General features: G+C 34.4%; 6 protein-coding genes across 6 annotated transcripts; 3 read left to right on the plus strand and 3 right to left on the minus strand.

The window, feature by feature from the left end:
- Positions 1 to 178: 178 nt before the first annotated feature.
- On the plus strand, positions 179 to 1,985 carry CLUP02_04206 (maltose permease MAL31; the record flags this gene model as incomplete). Its single annotated transcript, XM_049283222.1, has 4 exons — positions 179 to 513; positions 573 to 968; positions 1,027 to 1,286; positions 1,369 to 1,985. The coding sequence occupies 4 exons, from the start codon at positions 179 to 181 to the stop codon at positions 1,983 to 1,985; spliced, it is 1,608 nt and encodes a 535-aa protein (XP_049140365.1).
- A 7,927-nt stretch (positions 1,986 to 9,912) lies between these two features.
- CLUP02_04207 (uncharacterized protein) lies at positions 9,913 to 11,019 on the minus strand (the record flags this gene model as incomplete). The annotated part of the gene is made up of 3 exons (XM_049283223.1): positions 9,913 to 10,334; positions 10,397 to 10,744; positions 10,989 to 11,019. The coding sequence occupies 3 exons, from the start codon at positions 11,017 to 11,019 to the stop codon at positions 9,913 to 9,915; spliced, it is 801 nt and encodes a 266-aa protein (XP_049140366.1).
- A 4,107-nt stretch (positions 11,020 to 15,126) lies between these two features.
- Positions 15,127 to 15,357, plus strand: CLUP02_04208 (uncharacterized protein; the record flags this gene model as incomplete). Its single annotated transcript, XM_049283224.1, has 1 exon — positions 15,127 to 15,357. A coding segment is annotated over one exon (231 nt), but the record flags the coding sequence as incomplete, so codon positions are not given.
- A 3,983-nt stretch (positions 15,358 to 19,340) lies between these two features.
- Positions 19,341 to 20,264, plus strand: CLUP02_04209 (uncharacterized protein; the record flags this gene model as incomplete). The annotated part of the gene is made up of 1 exon (XM_049283225.1): positions 19,341 to 20,264. One exon carries the CDS (start codon positions 19,341 to 19,343, stop codon positions 20,262 to 20,264), a length of 924 nt encoding a protein of 307 aa, XP_049140368.1.
- Positions 20,265 to 20,503: 239 nt separating this feature from the next.
- Positions 20,504 to 22,840, minus strand: CLUP02_04210 (WSC domain-containing protein; the record flags this gene model as incomplete). The annotated part of the gene is made up of 5 exons (XM_049283226.1): positions 20,504 to 20,861; positions 20,936 to 21,068; positions 21,125 to 22,316; positions 22,374 to 22,579; positions 22,663 to 22,840. The coding sequence occupies 5 exons, from the start codon at positions 22,838 to 22,840 to the stop codon at positions 20,504 to 20,506; spliced, it is 2,067 nt and encodes a 688-aa protein (XP_049140369.1).
- Positions 22,841 to 24,042: 1,202 nt separating this feature from the next.
- Positions 24,043 to 24,313, minus strand: CLUP02_04211 (uncharacterized protein; the record flags this gene model as incomplete). The annotated part of the gene is made up of 2 exons (XM_049283227.1): positions 24,043 to 24,140; positions 24,184 to 24,313. The coding sequence occupies 2 exons, from the start codon at positions 24,311 to 24,313 to the stop codon at positions 24,043 to 24,045; spliced, it is 228 nt and encodes a 75-aa protein (XP_049140370.1).
- Positions 24,314 to 25,220: the final 907 nt, after the last annotated feature.

Consider the following 25,220-nt stretch of genomic DNA (forward strand, 5'->3'; position numbering starts at 1 on the left):
CTGGGGTAAAGTCTCTTCGTGCGGTTGCTTGATGATTTCGAATCATGTATTAAAAGTCCCCAACAACCCTCATATCTGTTTACAGTAACCCACACCGGCACCGGCCTCTGAACAAGGTTGAATCACCACTCTCTTTTCGCTCTTTGACTCACCATCTATGAGACAATAATCCTGCGTCATGGCGAATTACGACGACGGCTATGCAGCCGAAAAGGTTGACTCCCAACATGATGCCAAACACCTCGAAGTCAGTGCCGACTCTCAGCTAGCACTTGCTGCCGACTTTGAAGACCATGAGATGGGCATCTGGAAGTCGTTTGTCCGTTACCCATGGGCATGTGCTTGGTGTGTTTACGCCTGCTGGACTATCATCCTACTCAGCTTCGACGTTCAGGCTGCAGGTGCGGTTGTGGGGATTCCCGAATTTCGCAAGGACTTTGGTTACGAATTCAACGGAGACTATGTCCTTCCAGCTATCTGGCAGTCTGCCTTTAGCGGTGCACCTATCGCCACGTAAGCCTGAGACTTGACGATTACGGTATTATGCAAGTAATACTAACTTCATCCTGCAGTGCCGTGATTTCGTCGATTGCCTCCGCCGAGCTCGCTGATTACATTGGCCGAAAGAAAGTACTGGCCCTCGCCCTCGTCATCTCTTTCATTGCCGTCGCCATTGAGTTCATCGCAACGACCAACCCAGTCTTCTTTGCCGGAAAGCTCCTAAATGGTTTCATGGTTGGTGCTGTTGGCACTATCATGGTAAGCTACATTGGAGAAATTACACCGCTAGCTCTCCGCGGTATCTTCACTTGCGGAGTTGGTGTTGCCTACGGAATTGGTCCTCTCGTTGCTTTCATTGTTATCAACTACACTGGCACCGTCGAGTCTCGCTGGGCCTACCGTACCGTTTTCTGCTGCCAATTCGGCTTTGCTGGAGTTTCAGCAATTCTTTGGCCGTTCATGCCTGAGTACGTTCCTAATCCTTTGCGCAGACCATACATCTCTGAATTGACTAACCTACCTTAGGTCTCCGTGGTGGCTAGTATCCAAGGGGAAGAAGGACGAAGCCCTTAAGAGTCTTGGAAGACTTGGATACTCTGGTAATGAGGGCAGAGCGAAACTCGCTCTTATTGAGCGTACATTGGATGAAGTGAAAGCCGAAACAGACGGTGTCACCTACCTGGAGTGCTTCAAGAAGTCAAACTTGAGGAGAACCATCATCAGCATCATGCCTCTATGCATTCAGAGCTTCAGCGGAATCGCCTTTGTTGCCAGCTATTTCACTTGTCAGTATCCCGCCTTTTCACAACTCTATAATCGAGGCATCATTCCTCATTAAAGCAACGATACTAATAATTCGCTCTTTAGACTATCTTCAGCTCGCCGGTTATTCTACTTCGATGAGCTACCAGCTTCAGATTGCTCAGCCCGTTCTGTCAATTGTTGGCAACTTGATGGCCGCCGCTGTGATTGACAAAGTCGGCCGAAGAAATCTTACGTTCTACGGTTTGGCCATTCTCACAGTCTTCCTCTTGATTACAGGCGGATTGGGAACGGGCACCAGCCAGCCCATGATCAAAGGAACCGTCGCGTTCATTCTCATCTACAGCTGGTGGTATAACGTCTCCATCGGATCAACCGCCTTTTCTCTGCTTGCCGAAGTGTCGACTTCTCGTCTGAGAGCTAAGACCGTCGCCATCGGATATGCATCGCAAAACTCCATCAACGTTATGTGGCAATTCCTTATCCCGTACATGTTCAACCCGGACAAGGCCAACCTCGGCGCCAAGATTGCCTTCATCTTCGGTGGCTTGTGTCTCTTTTCCCTGGCATATCTTTGGCTCTTCCAGCCTGAGACTGGCGGTCGCTCCTACGAAGAGCTTGACGAAATGTTTGCAAAGGGCGTCCCAGCGAGGAAGTTCAAGTTGTACAAGACGACTGTGCAGTTGCGAAATGAGACATCTGCACAAGATGGAAGTCATTGACGTGGCTCACGAAACGTGATACCTTACAGTCAGCCAGAGCTACATATCATTTGGATACCTGGAATAATATCTTTGCAGGATTATTAGTAAAAAAAACTAGTGATTAATTCAAGTAATTGGTTTCAACTCCTCATGGTCAATGCTGGCAAGCTGATGGATTGTGGGACAATTTGTTCTTGCGAATTCCACCGTTGAAGCCTTTGCACAAGCTCAAGTTCCGTTCCTTGGGGTTAATGTAACAGTGTTTCCTTCTGCGCATTTCTGAGACTTTCCTGAAGCCAATAAGGCCAAGCGCGTATCGCCGTCGCTCTGGCGTATTCCCCTGGCAAGTAAACATGGCCGCTACGGCCAGACACAATCTGCTTGAAGATGGCATCCACAACTGGTTCCGGCTCAAGTATCTTTGATTTGAAGGGGCCCGAGCTGTGCACCTTTTCGATCAAAGCTGTCCTTATATAGGTCGGATGAATAATACTATTTACGTGCTCAAATCAGCCTTTTACAGCTTGCTAGCTATTAGTATCCCTATTATAGGGTAGTTAGTTCGAACCGTAGTTAACGAAGAGATTAATTAAACTATATAAATATCTACGTAAGTATAAAAAGGAGGTTCTAATTATAAGTTAGACTAGCTATAATAATTATAAATAGGGCCCCTAATTAGCCCCTACGCAGTCGGCTATATACCGCGGTTAAATTAAACTTTTAATTTAATACTAACTTTCTCTTTTTTTTATTAATTTAACTACTATAGTTAGAAATATAATTCGACCTTAGGCCCGTTTATTAAGTCGTCTCTTTTTCCCCCTTTTCTCTATTCTTTTTATATAACCTATCCCTCTATTTATATAATAACTTTTTTACTACTTACGAATTACTCTAATCCCTTATTTAGTACTACTTTTATAAAAGCGTTTATAAAGTTATTTTTATTATTAATCTAATAAATCTTAAATATCTCGCGCTTTTTATACGATTACCTAAAGGCTATAATATTAATTATAAACCTCTTTTCCTTCGTTATTCCTAATTTAACGAGGTATTCGTATAATAAATAAAAATTAGTATAAATAACTATTAAAATAAGTAAAAAGCTAATTCGATCGGTAATCTTCTTTAGCGTTATTAAAATTATATAAGAGAGGTTAACGTCGTTAACTATACTATAAACCTCTAATACTAATATACTTCTCGTTACTTACTTATTTTTAATTAATAAGTAATAAATTATATTACTATATATAATAAATTCGCTCTTACCTATACTCTTATTAACAAGGATAATAATATACCCTAATTATAAAATAAGGTCGTTATTATTTATAAATAACCTATTAATAAAAACGTAAAGCTTACTAATTATAAAGTCGATTAGGTAATAAACGAGACCTCGATCGAGATTTATCTATTACTACTTAAGCTACTTATTAAGTACCTCGACGTTTCGTTTAGTTAGATTTATAACTTACGCTACTTTAACGTAATTAAAAATCGCTTTAAGTTAATAAATACTTATAATATATACCCCTCGCGCGAGCTTAGCTTTATATTACTTTTTAATATTAGTTACGTTCGGATTAACGAGGTTAATTTTCTTACTCTATCCCTTTTACTAAAAAACGACGGTTTCCCTTTTAATTATAAAAATCCCGCTATTAAATACTAAGGGGGTATTTATTATAAAGACTTCTTTTAGCTTTGTTATAAAGCCCGCTTTTTAAAGCTCCTTATCCTCCTTTTTTATAAAATTAATATTAAATAGGCCTAATATATCGTTAGTCTATATTCTAACGATCCTAAATTAGTTACTTTCGTACTCCGTAATTAATAAGTACAGGTCGTATATAAAAATAATTATTAATAATTAATTAATATAAAAATCGTAATAAGTAGCTTATTAATAAGTACCCGATTTTACGAGCCTATATAGTAGCTTAAGTACTTTAATAATTATACTTTTTAAGTACTTACTAACTATTTCTTTTAATAAATAGGCTAGGATTTTCCTTATAAGCCCTATAGCCGATTAAGTATCAGCCTAGGTAATATTACGGCTCTAAATCTTATATCCCTTCTTCCGTAATAATACTATTAGTACTATTATTAATCGTTAGCTATAGCACTATATAGTAAGCGATTATATAAGTAGCGTCGCCTTTTTAACGTTACTATACCCCTAAATTACGTATTTAAATTTCTTATATAACTAGGGTATTCCTTTCTCTTTAATCTTACGAACTATTCGTAATTTAAATATATAAAGGTTTATATATTTTTCTAAGTTATATAAAATAAATTAATAGACCCCTCGATCGTAAAAAGTATCTACTTCGATAAGATCTAATCCCTTATACGGCTTTTTAATAATTATAATTATACTTTTTTTACGTAATTTAACCGCTAGCTCGAAATCGGCTTTCTCTTTTATTATATAAAAAGTATTAATTACCTCGTCGCTAGTAATAAATTATTACGTTAGGGCTTATTATTATAATCTTTTATAACGTCTCGTTAGTAGTATTAATACTCTTTTAGCAATTTCCTCTTCCTCGTCGTTTATTAATATTACTACGACGATTTCGTTAAGGATAATTTCTTATACCTTTACTACGGGTTATATAGTTTCCCTTAGCTCTTTTTTTTCTTATAAGTTAGAAATTACCTTATTAAGATTTATATAGTACGGTCTAACTATTATAATTAATACTTTAAATAGCTAGTTATAATCTCTCGTAACTATATAAGAGCGCTCGTTAATAGAAATTAACTTATATAGCCTAGCTTATTATTAAGTAATTTCGCGCTATACTTATATATCTAAATTTAGTAATATATCTAAATTATCCCTTATATCGGGCCTATTATACGTAGTAATTATCTTATTAACTTACTTTTTTATACTTACTTTACGTAATACCCGTATTACTTTTTTAACTATTTAGGCTCGTTAACTTATGCTTAGTAACGGTAGCGAGGCTAAGGTCGTTCTTAAATATACTCTAAATACTAATAACGTTAATATAAGTCCGTTAGGCCCTATAGTATTATTATAGTATTTAAGTACTATTTAAAGGTATTCGTCGTTAGTAAAATCCGGATTTTCCTTTTTAATAATTCTAAACGCCCTTTTTAATTACTAATATGCCCTTTTTACCTTTCTAATACTATAGTACGCTTTAACGAGTATAACTTTTAGCTAGTTACTATAGGCCGTTATATTATTTTTAAATTTTACTAACTTAAAGCTAGTATTAGCATTAGTTTTAATACCGTCTAGCGGTCCTTAGTATATATTAATCTAGCTTTTTTATAGGGCTACCTATACTATTTTTATTTATAAATCCCGGAGGAATTGCCCTACTTAGAAGAATATAGCTACGTTAATTATATATAATACTAGCTAACTATTTATATAAAAAATATTAACGACGATTTCCTAGTTAAAATTAAGCTTATTACGTAATTTAAACTTAAATTTACGTAAGCTCTGCGCATTTATCTAGTATTAATAATATACTTTCGTTAACTATTTTAGCGCCCCTATTTTAATATTATTATTACTTAATTACTTTAAAAGGTTATATAGCTTCGTAACTAACGAGTACCCGAATCTTTAGTATAATCTTCTAAGCTTACTTTCTATTAAGTAATTAATTAACTTCGTATTATTAATAAACTTTATAAACGTATACCCCTATTATCGTTCGATTATTTCGAAGTACTTATTACTAAAGATTTTATTCCTCGTATTATTAAATATAATACCTAATCGATCTATATCTTTTAAATATAAGAGAAATAGGGTATTAATAAGTAAAATATAAAAAGTTATCGTTCTAAAGTACGTTTCTATTTTTATTATACCTAGGGTAGCGATTTCTTTACCTAGGCTAAAACTAATCCTTATAATACCCGCCGTTAACGTATTAAGCATTATTAATACGATCTTTTATAGTGCTTAGAATTACCCTTTTTTTTTAATTAACTATTATAATACTTTAGTATTTAAAATAATCCTATAAAAATCGTCTAGGCCGTACTTTTTACTTATATAAAATACTTATATAAGCTTAGTATTTAAGGGATCTAAGTAATATAAAAAGGACCCCTTTAGCTACCCCTAGATTTACTTAGTACTATATTCTTTTTTTTTAAATATCGAGAGAAATAGCGTCTTCTCCTTAATTATTAAGAGAATAGGCTTCGGCCTTATTAAATTCGCCCTTTTAGCCTCTTCCGTATTTATTATTTAAAAAACCTTCTCTTATTATTTATAAATAAAAGCTTACTTATTAAGAGCTTTTACTACCCTTTATTCGTTTAGCCTCGTATATCCTTTAAAAACTAACGGGGTAAAAAAAGAGTAATTAATATCGTTAATTTCGTTATAATCTAATTCGTTAGTATAGGGGGTAAGATCTTCCTTATTTTTTAAATTTTTTATAAGGGGTATATACTTTAAGCCGCTACTTTAGTTATTATTACTAAGTTCTGTACCCCCGGATTTATTTTTATATATAATAAAGAATTAGTTAAATTAATAAGGGCTAGTTTTACTATTTACTACTCTCGACTTTTTGTATTATTTATATAATTTAATACGCTCTTCTTTAGAATAGTTATTTAACTAATATCTATCCTTTTTATAAATATAATATTACCTTTTTTATTACCCTATTCGTAAGTTAAATCTTTACTTATTTAACGAATTTAGGCCTCTTTATTAGCGATTACTATATCTAGCCTCTTTTCTTTTTTGATTATATATTTAATCGACTTAATATTATTAATAAGGGCCGTTATATACCTAGAAGTAGGTTTAATATAGTATTCTCGCCTTAATATTAAAACTAGATCTTAGCTTTAAGTAAAGCGTCTCGTAGTCTTTAAGTACTTAGTATAGGGTTATTTTTACCTCTAGTATATACTAAACTATAATATAAAAATATCCGACTTTCCGCTTATTTATCCCCTTATTTAGCTAGGTTTTTACTAGCTTATTAATTCGATTAATAAGCTCTTTAAAAATCTCTACTCGTAATTTACCCTCTATTATCCTAGCTATAAATATAAAAAAAATCGCTCGTAGCTTAAATAGGAGCTCTAAGTACCTATTATAGGTCTTAAAGCGGCTTCGGATTACGTTAATTATACTAAAAAAGTCGTTTTAATCGAGATTACGTACCGCTTCGTAATAATAATTAGAGGCTTTACTTACGAGTACGATATTAATTACTAAATAGTATTAGTATTCCCTAATTCTAACTTTTTCATAATAATCGTAAAATATCGTTAGGGTTTTTTATAAGACCTTATACTTCCCCCTAGAATATAATTTCTCTTTTAAAAAGATCTTTTTAAAGTCTATAAATTACTTTATATTTATTATTAGATTTTTAATATTTATATATAATCCCTACGTCGCTACGTATTATTAATAATTTCGGGTCGTCTACCTCTTTTTTTATTAACTAATCGGTACCGAATTTCGTATTAGTAACGGTAATAAGTTATAAATTAAAATAGGTAGAATTATTAATTATCGTACTTTTAGTACTATATTTTACCTCGGTATATCCTTTTATAATAATAAATTTCCGTTAGTAATTATAGGGAGAAAATCTAAGTTATTTACCCTTTTTTTAAATTCGTTAAAGCGATTATACGCTTTATTAACCTATACTTAGTTTTATAGTACGAATTCCTCTTTTATAATTATTATTATTAATATTTTATATAGCTCTTACGATTATAATTACGCTAATAATACCCCTCGCTTATAAAAAAATTTATTAACTACTTTCGTAATTCCTAAGCTTACGCTCGCAAACTATTTATTTAGTTAGTAACTAAGGTCGTTTACGATTTCGTAAAATAGGGGTTACCCCTATAACCCCTTTTTTTTATAAACCTTAATTAAATAGATTAATACTACGTTAATTTACTCGCTATTAGGCTAATTTACGATTTTATATATTTACGTCCCTTAATAATCCGAGTTAATATTTACTTACTTATAAAGAATTAGGATTTTATTTAAGATCGGGTTTTATCCTCTTCTTTTTTACCCTAACTTACTAAAAATTATACTCTAACTTATATTTATATTAGCGGTTATTAATATATTTAATTTTAACGGGGATATATTTAATTTACGTATTAATTATAATAAATCCGTACTTTTACTACTCAACGAATTTATTAGGGTCTAAGAAATTCCTATTTCTTTTTACCGTCTTACTACTACTCTCGTTTTTATTATTTTTAATAATTATTACTATTTTTTTTAAATCGCTAGCTATTATACTTACTAAGATCCTTCTTTTTATTTAATATAAAAAAGTAGGTTTTAATAATTCTTTTTAATAATAATAATAGTAAACGTTTATATTATTATAAAAAGATATAGTAATTAGTCTCGGGATCTTTATTAGTTACCGATTTCTATTATTTTATATATTTCTAGCTTTTTAAGCCTCGTACTCTTTATAATTTTTAAATAGCTTCTTTCCCTAACTTACCTCCTCTAGGGTAATATTTTATAAAAATAGTTAAAAATAAACGCTAAGTAGCTCGTAAAAGAGCTATATAAGTTATTAAAAACCGTATAGGCCGTTAAGTATAATTAACGAAATTAAGCCCTCTTTTTTATAAAATCGTAAATTTTAAGGACTTATTAAAAATACTTATTTATTACTCGTATATAATAGGGTTAAATACCTTAGAGATCTTATTTTTTATAGCCTCTTAGTACCCTATTTTATATTTTTTAAGTAGTCTTTTTCGTAGCTTAATTATAGTTAAGTAATTATTATTTACTAGCGATCCCTTTTATTATTTAGTTAATTTTTTAAAATTAGTAATCTCGTACTAAGAGCTAATATAAAAAGAAGCCTTTTAGTAGCCCTTTAAAAGATTTTTTTTTATTTAAATCCTCGTTTTTTTAGCCTTTTTTTAAGTTAATAATAACTTTAATAAGAGGTCGTAGAACTATTTTAAGATAGCCGCTTTCTTTTTAAATTAATTTCTAAAATCCGTAATACTCTTAACTCGATATTATTAAGACTTTTAAATCCCCTCTTTTTTTATTAAACCGTTCCTTATATTTTATTTTTAAATAATACTTAGGGGATAATTAAGGGAGTTACGAAGAGGTTATTTAGATTATAGGCTTAAGGTCGTATTTATAAAATCTTTATAATAATAAACTTTTTTATATATTATAAATCTCTTAGCTTAATAACTCTTATAAAATTACCTTTATTACTAAATAAGAATATTTATATTTAAAGATCCCCTTTTTTAATCGCGCGGTACTCTTTTATATTATACTATTTAACTCGTTCGTTATACTAATTAATTAAATAAGTAGTTATTACGTAAATATTTCTTTTTACTAATTTAACTAGTTAATTTCTAATTATAAGCCGGCTATAAAAAGGTTATTTAATAAAAAAGCTACTTAGGGTAATAGTAAAAAGCTAGTTACTTAAGTAATTTTATTAATTAACGTAGTTTAATATAATAAACGTCGACCTCTCGTAAGTAATAAAGGGCTACGATTATTTAATTTCGTATAGTATTTAAGAATTGCCTCTTTTTTTATTTATTTTTATAAAGTTAATTAATATAAATCTCTTATCCCGTACGGTATTAAAAAGTTATTTTTTTTATATAATAAGATACTTTATTAATCTATAATAATAAAATTTAATTACTAATTAGTATTAGTATCCTTATTATAAAGTAGTTAGTTCGAACTATAGTTAATAAAGAGATTAATTAAACTATATAAATATTTACGTAAGTATAAAAAGGAGGTTTTAATTATAAGTTAGGCTAGCTATAATAATCGTAAATAGGGCCCCTAATTAGCCCCTGCGCAGTCGGCCGTACGCCGCGGTCAAATTAAACTTTTAATCCGACACTAGCTTGTTATTCTTGTGATTACTAACCTTGTGCGCACTCTCGGTACTTTATACCGATGTCTAATCTCCTGAGCCAATCCTTCATAAAGTCCCAGAGCGCCCATCTTGGAACATGAGTAGTCCACGTTGTGTACGCCCGTCACAAAGCTCGCCATACTTGCGACTGTGACGACATGGCCATGGTTGTTGTGGATCATCGAGGGTAAGAATTCTTTGATCAGGAGGAAGCTGGCAATGATGTTGACGTCAAAAACGTGACGAATTTGTTCCTCGGTCTCGTCTAGAATCGAGGCTATCTTCATGACGCCTGCATTGTTCACCAATACCGTAGGGTCACCGTGATCTTGACGGATTTGGCTTGCGACCTCCTTGATCGACTTGCTTGATGTGATGTCCACTTCGTAGAAGTACGCGTTCGACGCTGACTGCAGCTTTAGCGGAAATACTCATGAGAGATAGTTCAAGAACGCAGGCCAGACTTACGTAGCGGAGTTCTCGGCGGAACAATATCGAGACTTATGACTTTGATACAATTCTTGGCCAGCTTGCGCACCAGCTTGTCTCCAAGGCCTCCAGATCCACCGGTGACTACGACGAGCTCCCTTCGCCAGTCGTAGTTATCTTGAGTGAAGTTGTTAAGAGTCGCTTGACTCAGGAGACCATTGGTCTTTCGAAGGGTTGCTATACCGAGCAGCAAGGCCAGAACGAATCTCGGCCACCCACGCCGGAAGACTAACTTCAGGATGCCTGGCGTTTTGTAGTTTTGGAACAGCTCGATAAGCTTCCCAGATAACGCGGACTGGGCAGTCGAGGAAGACATTGTCACTGAAGCTGTCCAAAATCGTCAAAGGAGAGGTTTTAGGCCAGTCGCCTGATGCTATTCGCCGAACATCCTCTGCCCTATATCCTTCGGATCGACGGATGGACAGCAAAGCCGGCGGGCAATAACCGCTCTCCGTCTGATACTTCCCCGCAATTGCAACGTCCACTTAGGTTCAGGATAGCTCCCTCACCATGTAACACCTCCGCATAACAAGCCGAGGCTCAATTGAGTCCGTGCAAATGGTCGTGCGACATTTATGCATGCCTAGAAACCGAGATGCCATTCGACCCTGTGGTTCGCCGAGCAAGAAACCACGACATACCTGGATGAGTCTCGCGTTAATTAATATCGAACGCGAGCTCGCATAAGACTCTTTTTAAGGACCTATGTCGGATTAGAAGTCTAATTCGACCGCGGCATATAGCTAACTACGCAGGGGCTAATTAGGGGCCCTATTTATAATTATCGTAGCTAGCCTAACTTATAATTAGAACCTCCTTTTTATACCTACGTAAATATTTATATAATTTAATTAATCTCTTTATTAACTACGGTTCGAATTAATTACTTTATAATAAGGATACTAATACTAATTAGTAATTAAATTCTATTATTATAGATTAGTAAAGTATTTTATTACGTAAAAAAAACGACTTCTGAATACTAAACGGGATAAGAGATTCGTATTAAATAATTTTATAAAAATAAATAAAAAAAGAGGCAATTTTTAAATACTATACGGAATTAAGTAATTATAGCCTTTTATTACTTACGAGAGGTCGACGTTTATTATATTAAATTACGTTAATTAATAAAACTGCTTAAGTAACTAGTCTTTTATTATTACCTTAAGTAGCTTTTTTATTAAACGACTTTTTTATAGCTAGCCCGTAATTAAAAATTAATTAATTAAATTAGTAAAAGGAAATACTTATATAATAACTACTTACCTAATTAATTAATATAACGAACGAGCTTAATAATATAATATAAAAAAGTACTATATAATTAAAAAAGGGGATTTTTAAACGTAAATATTTTTATTTAGTAATAAAAATAACCCTATAGGAGTTATTAAGTTAAGAAATTTATAATATATAAAAAAGTCTATTACTACGAGGATTTTATAAGTATAACTTTAAGCTTATGATTTAAATAACCTCTTTATAACTCCCTTAACTACTCCTCGGGTATTATTTAAAAATATAATATAAAGGACGGTTTAATAAGAGAAAAGGGGATTTAAAAGTCCTAATAGTATTAAGTTAAGAGTATTACGGATCTTAGAGATTAACTTAAAAAAAAGGCGGCTATTTTAAAATAGTTTTATAACCTCCCGCTCGAGTTATTATTAGCTTAAAAAAAGGCTAAAAAGACGAGGATTTAAGGAGAAAAGAAAAGAATCTTTTAGAGGGCTAATAAAGGGCTTTTTTTTATATTAGCTCTTAGTACGAGATTACTAATTTTAAAAAATTAACTAAGTAATAAAAGGGATCGTTAGTAAGTAATAATTACTTAATTATAATTAAGTTATAAAAAAGACTACTTAAAAAATATAAAATAGGGTACTGAGAGGTTATAAAAAATAAAATTTTTAAGGTATTTAACTTTACTATATACGAGTAATAAGTAAGCATTTTTAATAAGTTTTTAAAATTTATAATTTTATAAAAAAGAGGGCTTAATTTTATTAATTATACTTAACGGCCTATATAGTTCTTAATAGCTTATATAGCTCTTTTATAAACTATTTAATATCTATTTTTAATTATTTTTATAAAATACTACCCTAGAGGAGGTAAGTCGAGGAAAGAAATTATTTAAAGATTATAAAAAATACGAGGCTTAAGAGGCTAGAAATATATAGAATAATAAAAATTAATAATTAATAAAAATCCCGAGACTAATTATTATATTTTCTTATAATAATATAAACGTTTATTATTATTATTATAAAAAAGAACTACTAAAACCTACCCTTTTATACTAAATAAAAAAGAGGATTTTAGTAAATATAATAGTTAGCGATTTAGAAAAATAATAATAATTATTAAAAATAATAAAAATAAGAGTAGTAGTAAGACGGTAAGAAAAAGCGGGAATTTCCTAGACCCCGATAAATTTATTAAGTAATGAAAGTACGGATTTATTATAACTAGCGCGCGGATTAAATATATCCCTATTAAAATTAAATATATTAATAATTACTAATATAAGCATAAGCTAAAGTACGACCCTTAGCGAGTTGGGGTAAAAAGAAAAAGGACGAAACCCGATTTTAAATAGAATCCTAATCCTTTATAAATAAGTAAATATTAACCCGGATTATTAGGGGACGTAGATATATAAAATTGCGGATTAGCTTAATAATAAATAAATTAATATAGTATTAATCTATTTAACTAAGGTTTATAAAAAAAAGGGGCTATAGGGGTAACCCCTATTTTATAAAATTATAGACGACTTTAATTACTAATTAGATAAATAGTTCGTAATTATAAGCTTAGGAATTGTAAAAGTAGTTAATAAATTCTTTTATAAGCGAGGGGTATTATTAGCGTAATTATAATTACGAGAGCTATACGAAATATTAATAATAATAATTATAGAGGAGGAATTTATATTATAAAACTAAGTATAGGTTAATAGAGCGTATAATTACTTTAATAAATTTAAAAAAAGGGTAAACGACCTAGATTTCCTCTCTATAATTACTAATAGAAATTTATTATTATAAAAGGATATACCGGGGTAAAATATAGTACTAAAAGTATAATAATTAATAATTCTACTTATTTTAATTTATAACTTATTACTATTACTAATACGAAATTCGGCGCTAATTAGTTAATAAGAGAGGAGGTAAACGACCCGAAGTTATTAATAATACGTAGCGACGTAGGGATCGTATATAAATATTAAAAATTTAGTAATAAATACGAGGTAATTTATAAACCTTAAAAAGATCTTTTTAAAAAAGAAATTATATTCTAAGGGGAAGTATAAGGTTTTATAAAAAACCTTAATAATATTTTATAATTATTATAAAAAAGTCGGAATTAGGGAATATTAGTACTATTTAGTAATTAATATCGTACTCGTAAATAAAGTCTTTAATTATTATTACGAAATAGTACGTAATTTCGATTAAAACGACTTTTTTAGTATAATTAATATAATCTAAAGCCGCTTTAAAACTTACGATAAGAACCTAGAGCTCTTATTTAAGTTATGAGCGATTTTTTTTATATTTATAGCTAGGATAATAGAGGGTAAATTGCGAGTAAAGATCCTTAAAGAGCTTATTAATTAAATTAATAAGCTAGCGAAAACCTAGCTAAATAAGGGGATAAATAAGTAGAATGTCGGATATTTTTATATTATAATTTAGTATATATTAGAAGTAAAAATAACCCTATATTAATTACTTAAAGACTATAAGATACTTTACTTAAGGCTAAGATCTAGCTTTAATATTAAGGTAAAAATGCCGTACTAAACCTATTTCTAGGTATATAATAGCCCTTATTAATAATATTAAGTTAATTAAACATATAATAAAAAAGGAAAAGAGGCTAGATATAGTAATTATTAATAAAGAGGCCTAGATTTATTAAATAAATAGAAATTTAATTTATAGGTAGGGTAATAAAGGAGGTAATATTATATTTATAAAAAGGATAGATATTAGTTAAGTAACTACTTTAAAAAAGAGTATACTAAATTATATAAATAATATAAAAAGTTGAGGGTAATAAACGGTAAAACTAGCCCTCGTTAGTTTAACTAATTCTTTATTATATATAAAAATAAATCTGGGGGTACGGAACTTAGTAATAATAATTAAAATAATAACTTAAAATATATACCCCTTATAAGAAATTTAGAAAATAAAAAAGATCTTACCCCCTATACTAATAAATTAAATTATAATAAAATTAATAATATTAACTACTCTTTTTTTACCCCGTTAGCTTTTAGAGGATATACGAGGCTAAACGAATAGAGGGTAGTAAAAGCTCTTAATAAGTAGGCTTTTATTTATAAATAGTAAGGGAAGGTCCTTTAGATAACGGATATAGAGGTAGTTAAAAAGGTAAATTTAATAAAGCCGAAGCCTATTTTCTTAACGATTAAAGAGAAAACGCTATCTTTTTTAATATTTAAAAAAAAAGAATATAGTACTAAGTAAATTTAGGGGTAGCTAGAGGGGTCCTCTTTATACTACTTAGATCCTTTAAATACTAAGCTTATATAAGTATTTTATGCGAGCGAAAAGTACGGCTTAGATAATTTTTATAGGATTATCCTAGATATTAAAGTATTATAATAGTTAACTAAAAGAAAAAGGTAATTCTAAGCGTTGTAAAAGATTACGTTAATAATACTTAATATATTAATAATAAGTATTACGAAGATTAGTTTTAGCCTAAGTAAGGAAATTATTACCCTAAGTATAATAAAAATAAAGACGTACTTCGGAACAATAACTTTTTATATTTTACCTATTAATACCCTATTTCTTTTATATTTAAAAAATATAGATCGACTCAGTATTATATTTAATAATATAAAGAATAGAATCTCTAGCGGTAAGTATTTCGAAATAGTTAAACGATAATAGGGGTATACGTTTATAAAGCTTATTAATAATACGAAGTTAATTAATTATTTAATGGAAAGTAAGCTTAGAAAACTATACTAAAAATTTAAGTACCCGTCGGTTACGAAGCTATATAACCTCTTAAAATAATTAAGTAATAATAATATCGAAATAGGGGCGCTAAAGTAGTTAATAAAAGTATATTACTAATACTAAATAAATGCGCAAAGCTTACGTAAATTTAAGTTTAAATTACGTAATAAGCTTAACTTTAATTAAGAAATCGTTATTAATATTTTTTATTTAAATAGTCGGCTAATACTATATATAATTAACGTAGTTATATCTTTCTAAATAAAGTAATTCCTCTAGGATCTATAAGTAAAAATAGTATAGGTAGCCCTACGAAAAAGCTAGATCGATATATACTAAAGACCGCTAAATAGTATTAAAACCGACGCTAATACTAGCTTTAAATTAGTAGAATTTAGGGATAATACGACGGCCTATAGTATATAGCTAAAAGTCGTACTTATTAAAGCGCACTATAGTATTAGAAAAGTAAAAAGGGTATATTAATAATTAAAAAGGGCGTTTAAAATTATCAAAAAGGAAAATCCGGATTTTATTAACGACGAATACCTCTAAATAGTACTTAAATACTATAACGATATTATAGGGCCTAATAGACTTATATTAACGCTATTAATATTTAGAATATATTTAAGAACGACCTTAGTCTTATTACTATCGCTAGGTATAAGTTAATAAGCCCGAGTAATTAAAAAAGTAATATAAGTACTATGCGAGGTAAGTATAAAAAAGTAAATTAACGAGGTAATTATTATACGTAATAGGCCCGATATAGGGGATAATTTAGATATACTACTAAATTCGGATATATAAGTATAGTACGAAATTACTTAATAATAAGCTGGGTTATATAAGTTAATTTCCGTTAACGAGCGCTCTTATATAGTTATAAGAGATTGCGATTAGCTACTCGAAGTATTAATTATAGTAATTAGACCGTATTATATAGATCCTAACGAGGTAATTTCTAACTTATAAAAAAAAAAGAGCTAGGGGAAACTATATAACCCGCAATAGAAGTATAAGAAATTATTTTTAACGAAATTATTATAATAGTATTAATAAACGACGAGGAAAAGGAAATTACTAAAAGGGTATTAATATTACTAGCGAGACGTTATAAAAGACTACGACGGTAAGCCCTAATATAGTAATTTATTATTAATAACGAGGTAATTAATACCTTTTATATAGTAAAAGAAAAAGCCGATTTCGAGCTAATAATTAAACTACGTAAAAAAGGCGTAATTATAATTACTAAAAAGCCGTATAAGGGATTAGATCTTATTAAAATAAATATTCTTTATAATCGAGGGGTTTATTAATTTATCTTATACGACTTAAAAAAATATATAAACCTCTATATATTTAAATTACGAATAGTTCGTAAGATTAAAGAAAAAGAAATACCCTAGCTATACGAGAAGTCTAAATACGTAATTTAGGAGTATAGTAACGTTAAAAAGGTAACGCTACTTATATAATCGCTTACTATATAGCGCTATAACTAACGATTAATAATAGTATTAATAATATTACTACGGAAGAAGGAATACGAGATTTAGAGCTATAATATTACTTAGGCCTATACTTAATTAGCTATAGGGCTTATAAGGAAAATCCTAGCCTATTTATTAAAAGAAATAGCTAATAAGTACTTAGAAAGTATGATTATTAAAGTACTTAAGCTATTATATAAGCTTATAAAATCGGGTACTTATTAATAAGCTACTTATTACGATTTTTATATTAATTAATTATTAATAGTTATTTCTATGTACGACTTATATTTACTAATTACGGAGTACGAAAGTAACTAATTTAGGATTATCGGAATATAAACTAATAATATATTAGGCCTATTTAATATTAATTTTATAAAAAAAGAGGATAAGGAGCTTTAAAAAGCGGGCTTCGTAACGAAGCTAAAAAAGGTCCTTATAATAAATACCCCCTTAGTATTTAATAATAGGATTTTTATAATTAAAGGGGAAACCGTCGTTTTTTAATAAAAAGGGTAAAATAAAAAGATTAACTTCGTTAATCCGAACGTAACTAACGTTAAAAAGCGGTATAAGGCTAAGCTCGCGCGAGGGGTATATATTATAAGTATTTATTTACTTAAAATAACTTTTAATTACGTTAAAATAATATAAGCCATAAATTTAACTAAATAAGACGTCGAGGTACTTAATAAGTAGCTTAAGTAATAATAAACGAATCTCGATCGAGGTCTTATTTATTACTTAATCGACCTTATAATTAGTAAGTTTTACGTTTTTATTAATAAGTTATTTATAAATAATAACGACCTTACTTCGTAATTAATATATATTATTATCTTAGCTAACGAGAGTATAAGTAAGAGCGAATTTATTATATATAATAATATAATTTATTACTCGTTAACTAAAAGTAAGTGGGTAATAAGAAGTATACTAATATCGGAGGTCTATAATATAATTAACGGCGTTAACTTCTCTTATACGATTTTAATAACGCTAAAAGAAATTACTAATCGAATTAGCCTTTTACTTATTTTAATAGTTATTTATACCGATTCTTATTCGCTATATAAATACTTCGTTAAATTAAGAATAATAAAAGAAAAGAGGCTTATAATTAATATTATAACCCTTAGGTAATTATATAAAAGGCGCAAGATATTTAAGATCTATTAAATTAATAATAAAAATAACCTCGCAAACGCTTTTATAAAAGTAATATTAAATAAGGGATTAAAATAATTTATAAGTAATAAAAAAGTTACCGTATAAATAGAGGGATAGGTTATATAAAAAAAGTAAAGAAAAAGAGGAAAAAGAGACGACTTAGTAAACGGGCCCGAGGTCGAATTATACCTCTAACCGTAGTAATTAAATCGATAAAAAAAAAAGTTAGTATTAGATTAGAAATCTAATTCGATTATAGTATACGGCCGACTACGTAGGGGCTAATTAAAGGCCTTATTTACGATTATCGTAACTAGCCTAACCTACGGTTAGAACCTCCTTTTTATACCTACGTAGATATTTATATAGTTTAATTAAGGGCGAGGATATCTTGCTAGCAGCTCCCGCTATTCTGCCCCTAAGTGTGGCTGCGGCCGCCACACGACCGCCGGTCTTGGGCATATACGTAAGCTAGGCTCTGCGTAGTTAGTATTTAAGTAGGTTAGGCTAATTAGAGGCCGTTAATTAACTTAAATTATTTTAGTAAAAAGTATAGTAATCGACGCGTTAGCCTAAGTCGACGTATTAGCCTAAGTCGACGATTCCGTTAAATTAGCCTAATTACTTAGCTACCTAATTAACTTATTTAAAAAGCTAGTAGCGGCCTACTAATAGTAGTTTATAAACGAGGTCGAGGATTTATAACGCTTATTTAGGTAGGTTAACTTTGCGAGGTATTATTATTTTTAATTATAACCGCTATTTTATAAGTAGCCTCGTTAAGCGCTACTCTAGCCTCGGGTAGGGTAGAGAAGCGCTAGCCGTAAAGTAGGTAGTCGTACTCTACGTAACCGTATTTATCGTAATTAATAGCGCTAATAAACGAAGGGATCGTTAACTTTGCGATTATTCCCTTTTTATAGTATATTAACGTTAGGAATAGCTTTAATTAACGGCGGCAGTAGCGGCAGCGGTAGCGACGGTAAGGTTGACGAAATAGTGGTTAGAGGTAAGTGTAGTAGGTAGGTAGGTAGGTAGGTGGGCAGCTAGGCTCCGGGCTCGGAGGCAGCGGAGGTCAAGCCACAGCCTGGGGGCAGAATAGCGGGAGCTGCTGGCAGGATATCCTCGCCCTTAATTAATCTCTTCGTCAACTACGGTTCGAACTAACTACCCTGTAATAGGGATACTAACAACCTAAGACTCCTCTACTGTCACGAAGCCTCAGACGATATCAGCATGGGCTACACTATCGAAGATCGGTTCATCACGTCTAGCCGGAATGGCCAAAAGATTGCCATTTCTATATACAAGCCCGATGGAATAAAACACCCTGCACCCGTCATCGTGATGGGCCACGGCATCGGCGCCATCAAGGCCGCCGGCCTCACCCCTTTCGCAAGCCACTTCACTGCCGAGGGCTACACTGCCGTTACATTTGACTACCTAGGCTTTGGCGACAGCGAAGGCTTCCCACGGAACGTTCTCGATGTCGGGAACGAGCTGCGAGACTTCCGCGATGTCATCAAGTGGGTTCGGGAGCCGGATCAGAGCACGTGGGTCGACTCATCACGAATCGTTGCGTGGGGAAGCAGCTTTGGCGGCATGCACACCACCGCTCTCATGGCCGAAGATCACGAGCTGGCAGCCGGTATAGCGCAGTGTCCGCTCGTTGACGGGTTGGCTGGTGTGATGCAGATGCCGCTGCTCCGGTCTTTGAGACTGGCGACAACGGCTGCTGCTGATATCGTCGGTTCGTATATTCTAGGAACCAAGGAGCCGAAGTACGTCGACCTCATTAGCGATGGTTCCACCACGGCTGTCATGGCTTCACAAGAGGCTTATGATGGTTGGAATCGCTTATCGCCTGGTGACAGACGAGACTGGCCTAATGCGATCGCTGGGCGGTCTCTTCTCAACATCATGATAAATCGGCCGCTGTTACACATACACAAAAGCACTCGCCCATATTTAGTTGTTCTTCCCACATGGGACAATGAAGCATCCTTAGGTGCTGCGGAGGACTGCGTTAAACGTGCTCCTTTTGGAGAAGCGTTGAGGGTTGATGGTGGTCACTTTGATTTATACAAGGGGGGAATCGCGTTCGAGAAGAATATTGCTGGGCAAAAAGAGTTTCTTAGACGTGTACTGAAGGCTAAGTGAGTAATTTTTTACCTTAATGTCTCTCTTAGGTTGAGCGCAGTTGAAGGAGTCGAACTTTTGATACTTCTGGCGTCAAAGGCAGTAGACAGTTGGAATCATTGATCATTATTATTCAGGGAATGATAGTTGAAAAAAAAAAAACTTGATCAGATCTTTTAATTCTACGCTATGCTGGTTCCATCAAAACAGAGGAAACATTCGCTCAACAGAGGAAATACAACAGCGTTCAAACGCTCTCTTCAAGACACGATAATGCCATCGATAATGACAGGAGCAGCGTTTGACCCGGCATCCCAGGTAAAACCTATGGAAAGGGTACCGCTGGCTGCGGTGGGAGTGAAGGTGAACCTGTATTGTCTGTAACCACCCGCGTTGCTGTAGGCCGTCAAGCACGGGTAGCTAGAACTGCCGCAAACAATTGACGGACCCATAATGGTATCGCCCCAAGCAACGTAGACCTTCGCATTGTCCTGTTTTGTCGCAGAATCAAGACGGCCTGCATAGAACGTTACGGTCCTAGAGGCTCGAACGGGCAGGCCGGTGATGGATTGATAAATGTAAGCCTGGCGGTTTGAAGTTCCGGACGGATAGAAAACGCTTTGTGATTGTATTAGCTAGGTACTCGCTTGATGATGGTATCTACTGCCGGTACAGAGATTTTCGTGACTTACAGAGCTGAGCAACCTGAAGTCTGATGGTTGTCTGAAATGACCGCTGACGTGACAGGATCGCTGGGTTGGTAAAGCGCAAAGCTCCAGCTGTCAAAGCCGCTGTCGAAGCCGCCGTTCTGGACATAACCGCTGTCTATACATTTGTTAGATTATTTGTGGCAGACTGAATTGTTGATTGAGAAGACTCACTGATGGTTGCGCGGCACGCATTAGCCGAAGTAGTTGAAGTGGACGAGGAAGATGATGTCTTCGAAGATGACGAACTGGCGGCAGTAGTACTCGAAGAGCTCGTGGTGGTAATCGTGGAAGTCTTTGTGGACGAACTGCTCGTAGTGATCGTTATGCTCGAAGTGCTAGACGGGGTGGAGGAAGCAATTGAAGATGACGTGGAGCTTGTCGAAGACTTTGAAGTCGTTGAAGAGCTCGAAGACGAAGCCGAGGTAGATGAAGATGTTGACGAGACAGAAGACGAGGTAGATGATGCAGTGGGGCTAGTCGTAGACTTTGAAGTTGTAAAGGAGCTCGAGGTGGTTGAGACAGATGATGAAGTAGTTCTTGTCGAGGTTGTTGAAGTGGTGGGAGAGGACGTCGAGCTAACCGGCAAAGTCAAAGAACCCGAAGCATAGATGTTGAGGCGGTTGCTTCCGCCACAGAATTCTGCCGTGTTGCCCTTGCAAGGCATATCACAACCATCCGATGCCGCCACACCGCCGTTTCTGATCTGGCTATCACACCAACATTCCTGCGAGTACTCGACGCCGGCAACGGTGTATCCAGAAGCAGTGCAAGCCGAAATACATCCGCCGACAGACATGTTCTGTGTGCCACCAACGACGTCAACATTGACCGTAAGAGCTCGGCCAAGTACATTGTCCTTCAAACATCCCTTGTCGGTCCAGCCCGAGGGCAAAACGCTGGGAGTCTTCGGCTTAGCGGATGCCTGGTAGACGTTGATACGATTTGGGCCGCCACAGTACTCAGAGCTGTTGCCGGAGCAGAGCATGTTGCATCCGTCAAAGCCCGAAGAGCCTGCATTGCGGAGCTGGTTGTCGCAATAGCACTCAGATGAGTACTCCACACCGGCAAGTGAGTAGCCGGCAGCCTGGCAAGCGTTGGTGCACTGCAACACGGACATCTTCGAGTCTCCGGCTACGACGCCAGTCCGATAGGAGAGAAGCCTTGGGCCGGGATCGTTCTGGCAGCCGAGGGATGACCAACCAGGAGGACCGGGGTTGATCACGGGGACAGCGACGCCGTTTGTGAAAACCGAAAGTCTGTCGCTGCCGCCGCAGGCTTCTGAGCTGTCGCCGCTGCATGGCATGTTGCAGTCTGCTTCGGGCTCCTTCTGCGAAGTTGAAGCCAGTTGGTAGTCGCAGTAACACTGGAAAGGATGGGTGAGTATGTATGCGATGGAGGAGGACAAGGTGGTGTTACTTACCTCGCTAGAATATTCGACTCCCGCAACGGAGTAGCCCTTGCTGCTGCAAAATGCTACACATGACTCTTCGGTCATGGCGCTGTAATCTCTGTATCCATCCCGTGACAATTGTCGGATGCCATTGTTGTTGTCGGTATAACAGCCAGAGTACGACCATCCAGTCTGTAGGGTTGAGGAAGCTCTGACATCTCGCTTTGCGATGGAAGCTGCATTGGTGCAAGCAGTCAGCGCCAGGAACAAGCCTGAGATAGAGATTTGAAGCTGCATAGTTATGGGTAGAAGAAGAGACAGAAGGATGATGAGCTGGTTGATTCGATATAATTGACATGAACAGTAGGCTGGTTTATAATGACGACGGTGTCATTACCGTCAAGCCCGACTGGGAGTCTGCAGTTGCAGAAGTCCTTTGTGTAACGTACGAGGAATTCCACTGCCAAGGAGGCCATGAACTCAGCTCTCATGGCCATCATGCATATCTAGCGCCGCGAAGAACAATAGTCTTGTTGTCAGAAGCGAATTTGGGTTGAAAGACTTCCGGGTGAACGTTCCCATTTGGATTCTAGAGGCTGGAGTAACCGTCTGGCTTCGTTCCTGACCTAACAGAAAAGCTAGCTTTTCCCGGCACCTACACAAAGACGTAAATCTTTGCTTCTCGCCGCCACAATCCCTCATCAAACAGGAACGACGGCAAAACTCTGAATGCCATGTTGTAAACCCACGTGTCTGAAGTTTTTTGCCAAGATCTGAAAAGGTACTAAGGATGTAGCCGGCAGCTTTTTCTTTGACCTCAATGGGAACTTGACAACTTGACGGAGCCCATGAGGCAGTGAGAGCTGTGCTTAGCGTCCGGCGATAATTGGACTAGTATGAAAGCGGCCAAAAACGCCCAGTAACCTCCCACTGAGAAGATCCCGCGTCTTGATCTAGGGAGCCGGGGGATTTGTTTCGAAACGCACGCTAGCTGGTGATCTTTGTCAGGTTACACAAAGATATCGATCCACAAACGATGTCGCTCAACGATGTCTCAATGCTCTGGGGACCTCCCGCGCCGGTTCTTATCCGGGCGTGTAGGTGGCTTCGCCAAATAAAGATGCCCGCTGAATACCTCATGCAGGTAGTCGGGATGAACTATAATTCATTCATGGGACGTCAAATCACGCCGAAGCTTTCAAGACTCTACAAAAGTAGTCAACTTGTCAAATGTCAACTTGGCGAAGCTTGAGCTAAAGTAACAATCTAGACTCCCTTCAGTCTCTGGGCGCGGTCGTATCATGCTGAAGCTGATGCTTTCACAAGCAGGAGCAGGTAGACAGCTTCAACGCGAAAAACATCTAAAGGGCAAAGAGAACACAGGTCATAACGTCTTGTGGTCACACATAAATTTAGACTCTCGCCAAACAACTTAAGCATGTTAGAACAAACGCAAAATTGACTTTGCTCTTAATTAAAAATGGCCCGTGGCCGCCTCAATCTACACTAGCAACAATGAAACATCAAGAGCGCTCAACACCTCTGATGTCTCGTAGTGGAATACACAGTACAGTGACCCCTTCTATTCGAGGCAGTATGTAGGCCATTGAGCCATGGCCGTGTCTCTGGAACAGGATCAATATCAGCATGGGTACCACTCAAGAAAATAAGAGTTCACTACCCACCTATGTGTAATCGTCTATGTGCAGATCATTCCGACGCCGCCGACGGGTGCCCGAGTGGTCTGACAAGTTGTGCCACTGCAGCATGCACGGTCGCCAACATCGCCGCAGTTGGCTATAGAATGCTAGTTAGCTTTGGCTCCCTGGTGCTCAGAAACACGTTAATGTGAGTGGTGACTTGCCGCCCTTGGAAGCGCAGTTATCCTGCCTCGCAGTAAGGCCGATGTCGACGGATGCGGCAGAAACTGCGGCGACGATGGTAAGGAGAGTAGCGAGAGTGAACTTCATTTTGAATATGTAATGACTTGAGCTTGTGATTTGAGGTGTCGAGAAAGATAGAGAGAGAAAGAGAGAGATAGCGAGTGATTTTGATGTAGTTACTTTGCATGAGGGCATTTCAATGGAATTATATACACATCATTTTCATCCGCTTCCACATGTTCGTAGGCTGGGCACTGATTAGGGGTATCTGTTCTGATGTTTGAGAGTCATTGTCCTGTTTTCTTGGCCCATGACTCTTCGTTTGGGGATTTACGGTAAGTCGACCCACCCCCTTTTGGCCACCCCCCCCTTTTGGCCACCCTATCAAAACATAGTATCAAAACATCGCTACTAACTATACTTAATTAATTAACTATCTTTTATTACTATAATAATATAGTTATTATTCTCCCTAAGTAATTCGACCCCTACGAGTTAACTAAGACTAACTAAATAGTCGCTAAAGTCCTCTTAAGCTCTCTATATATCCTAAATATTTATAAACTTAATATTTAAGTTTATTAGTATACTCTTCTTTTTTTATAGCCTTAATTAGTTAATTTTAGCTTTTAGAACTCGAGTATAGTACTAAAATATTACTAAATAGTAGGCCTACTTACTAAATATCTTTTTTATCTTTTTAAATAGTAGTTATTAAGTATTATAATCTAGACTAAGCTCTATAAATAACTTTAATTAATTATAGAGCTCGCTAGCCTTTTTAAGTATTAACTAGTTAATAATAAACGCCACTAATACCTAGTTAATAGCTTTTTTAATATTATTAGTTACTTACTTAGTATTTACGGTCTTTTTAATTAGTATAATTAAGTTAAGTAGGACTATTAGATTAGTAAGTAGTCTAGCTATATTAGAGGGATATAGTCTAGTTACTTTCTACTTACTTTATATATTTAATAACGTTAGACTAACT

Source organism: Colletotrichum lupini, chromosome 2 (genome assembly GCF_023278565.1).
Source record: "Colletotrichum lupini chromosome 2, complete sequence".
Classification (NCBI taxonomy): domain Eukaryota; kingdom Fungi; phylum Ascomycota; class Sordariomycetes; order Glomerellales; family Glomerellaceae; genus Colletotrichum; species Colletotrichum lupini.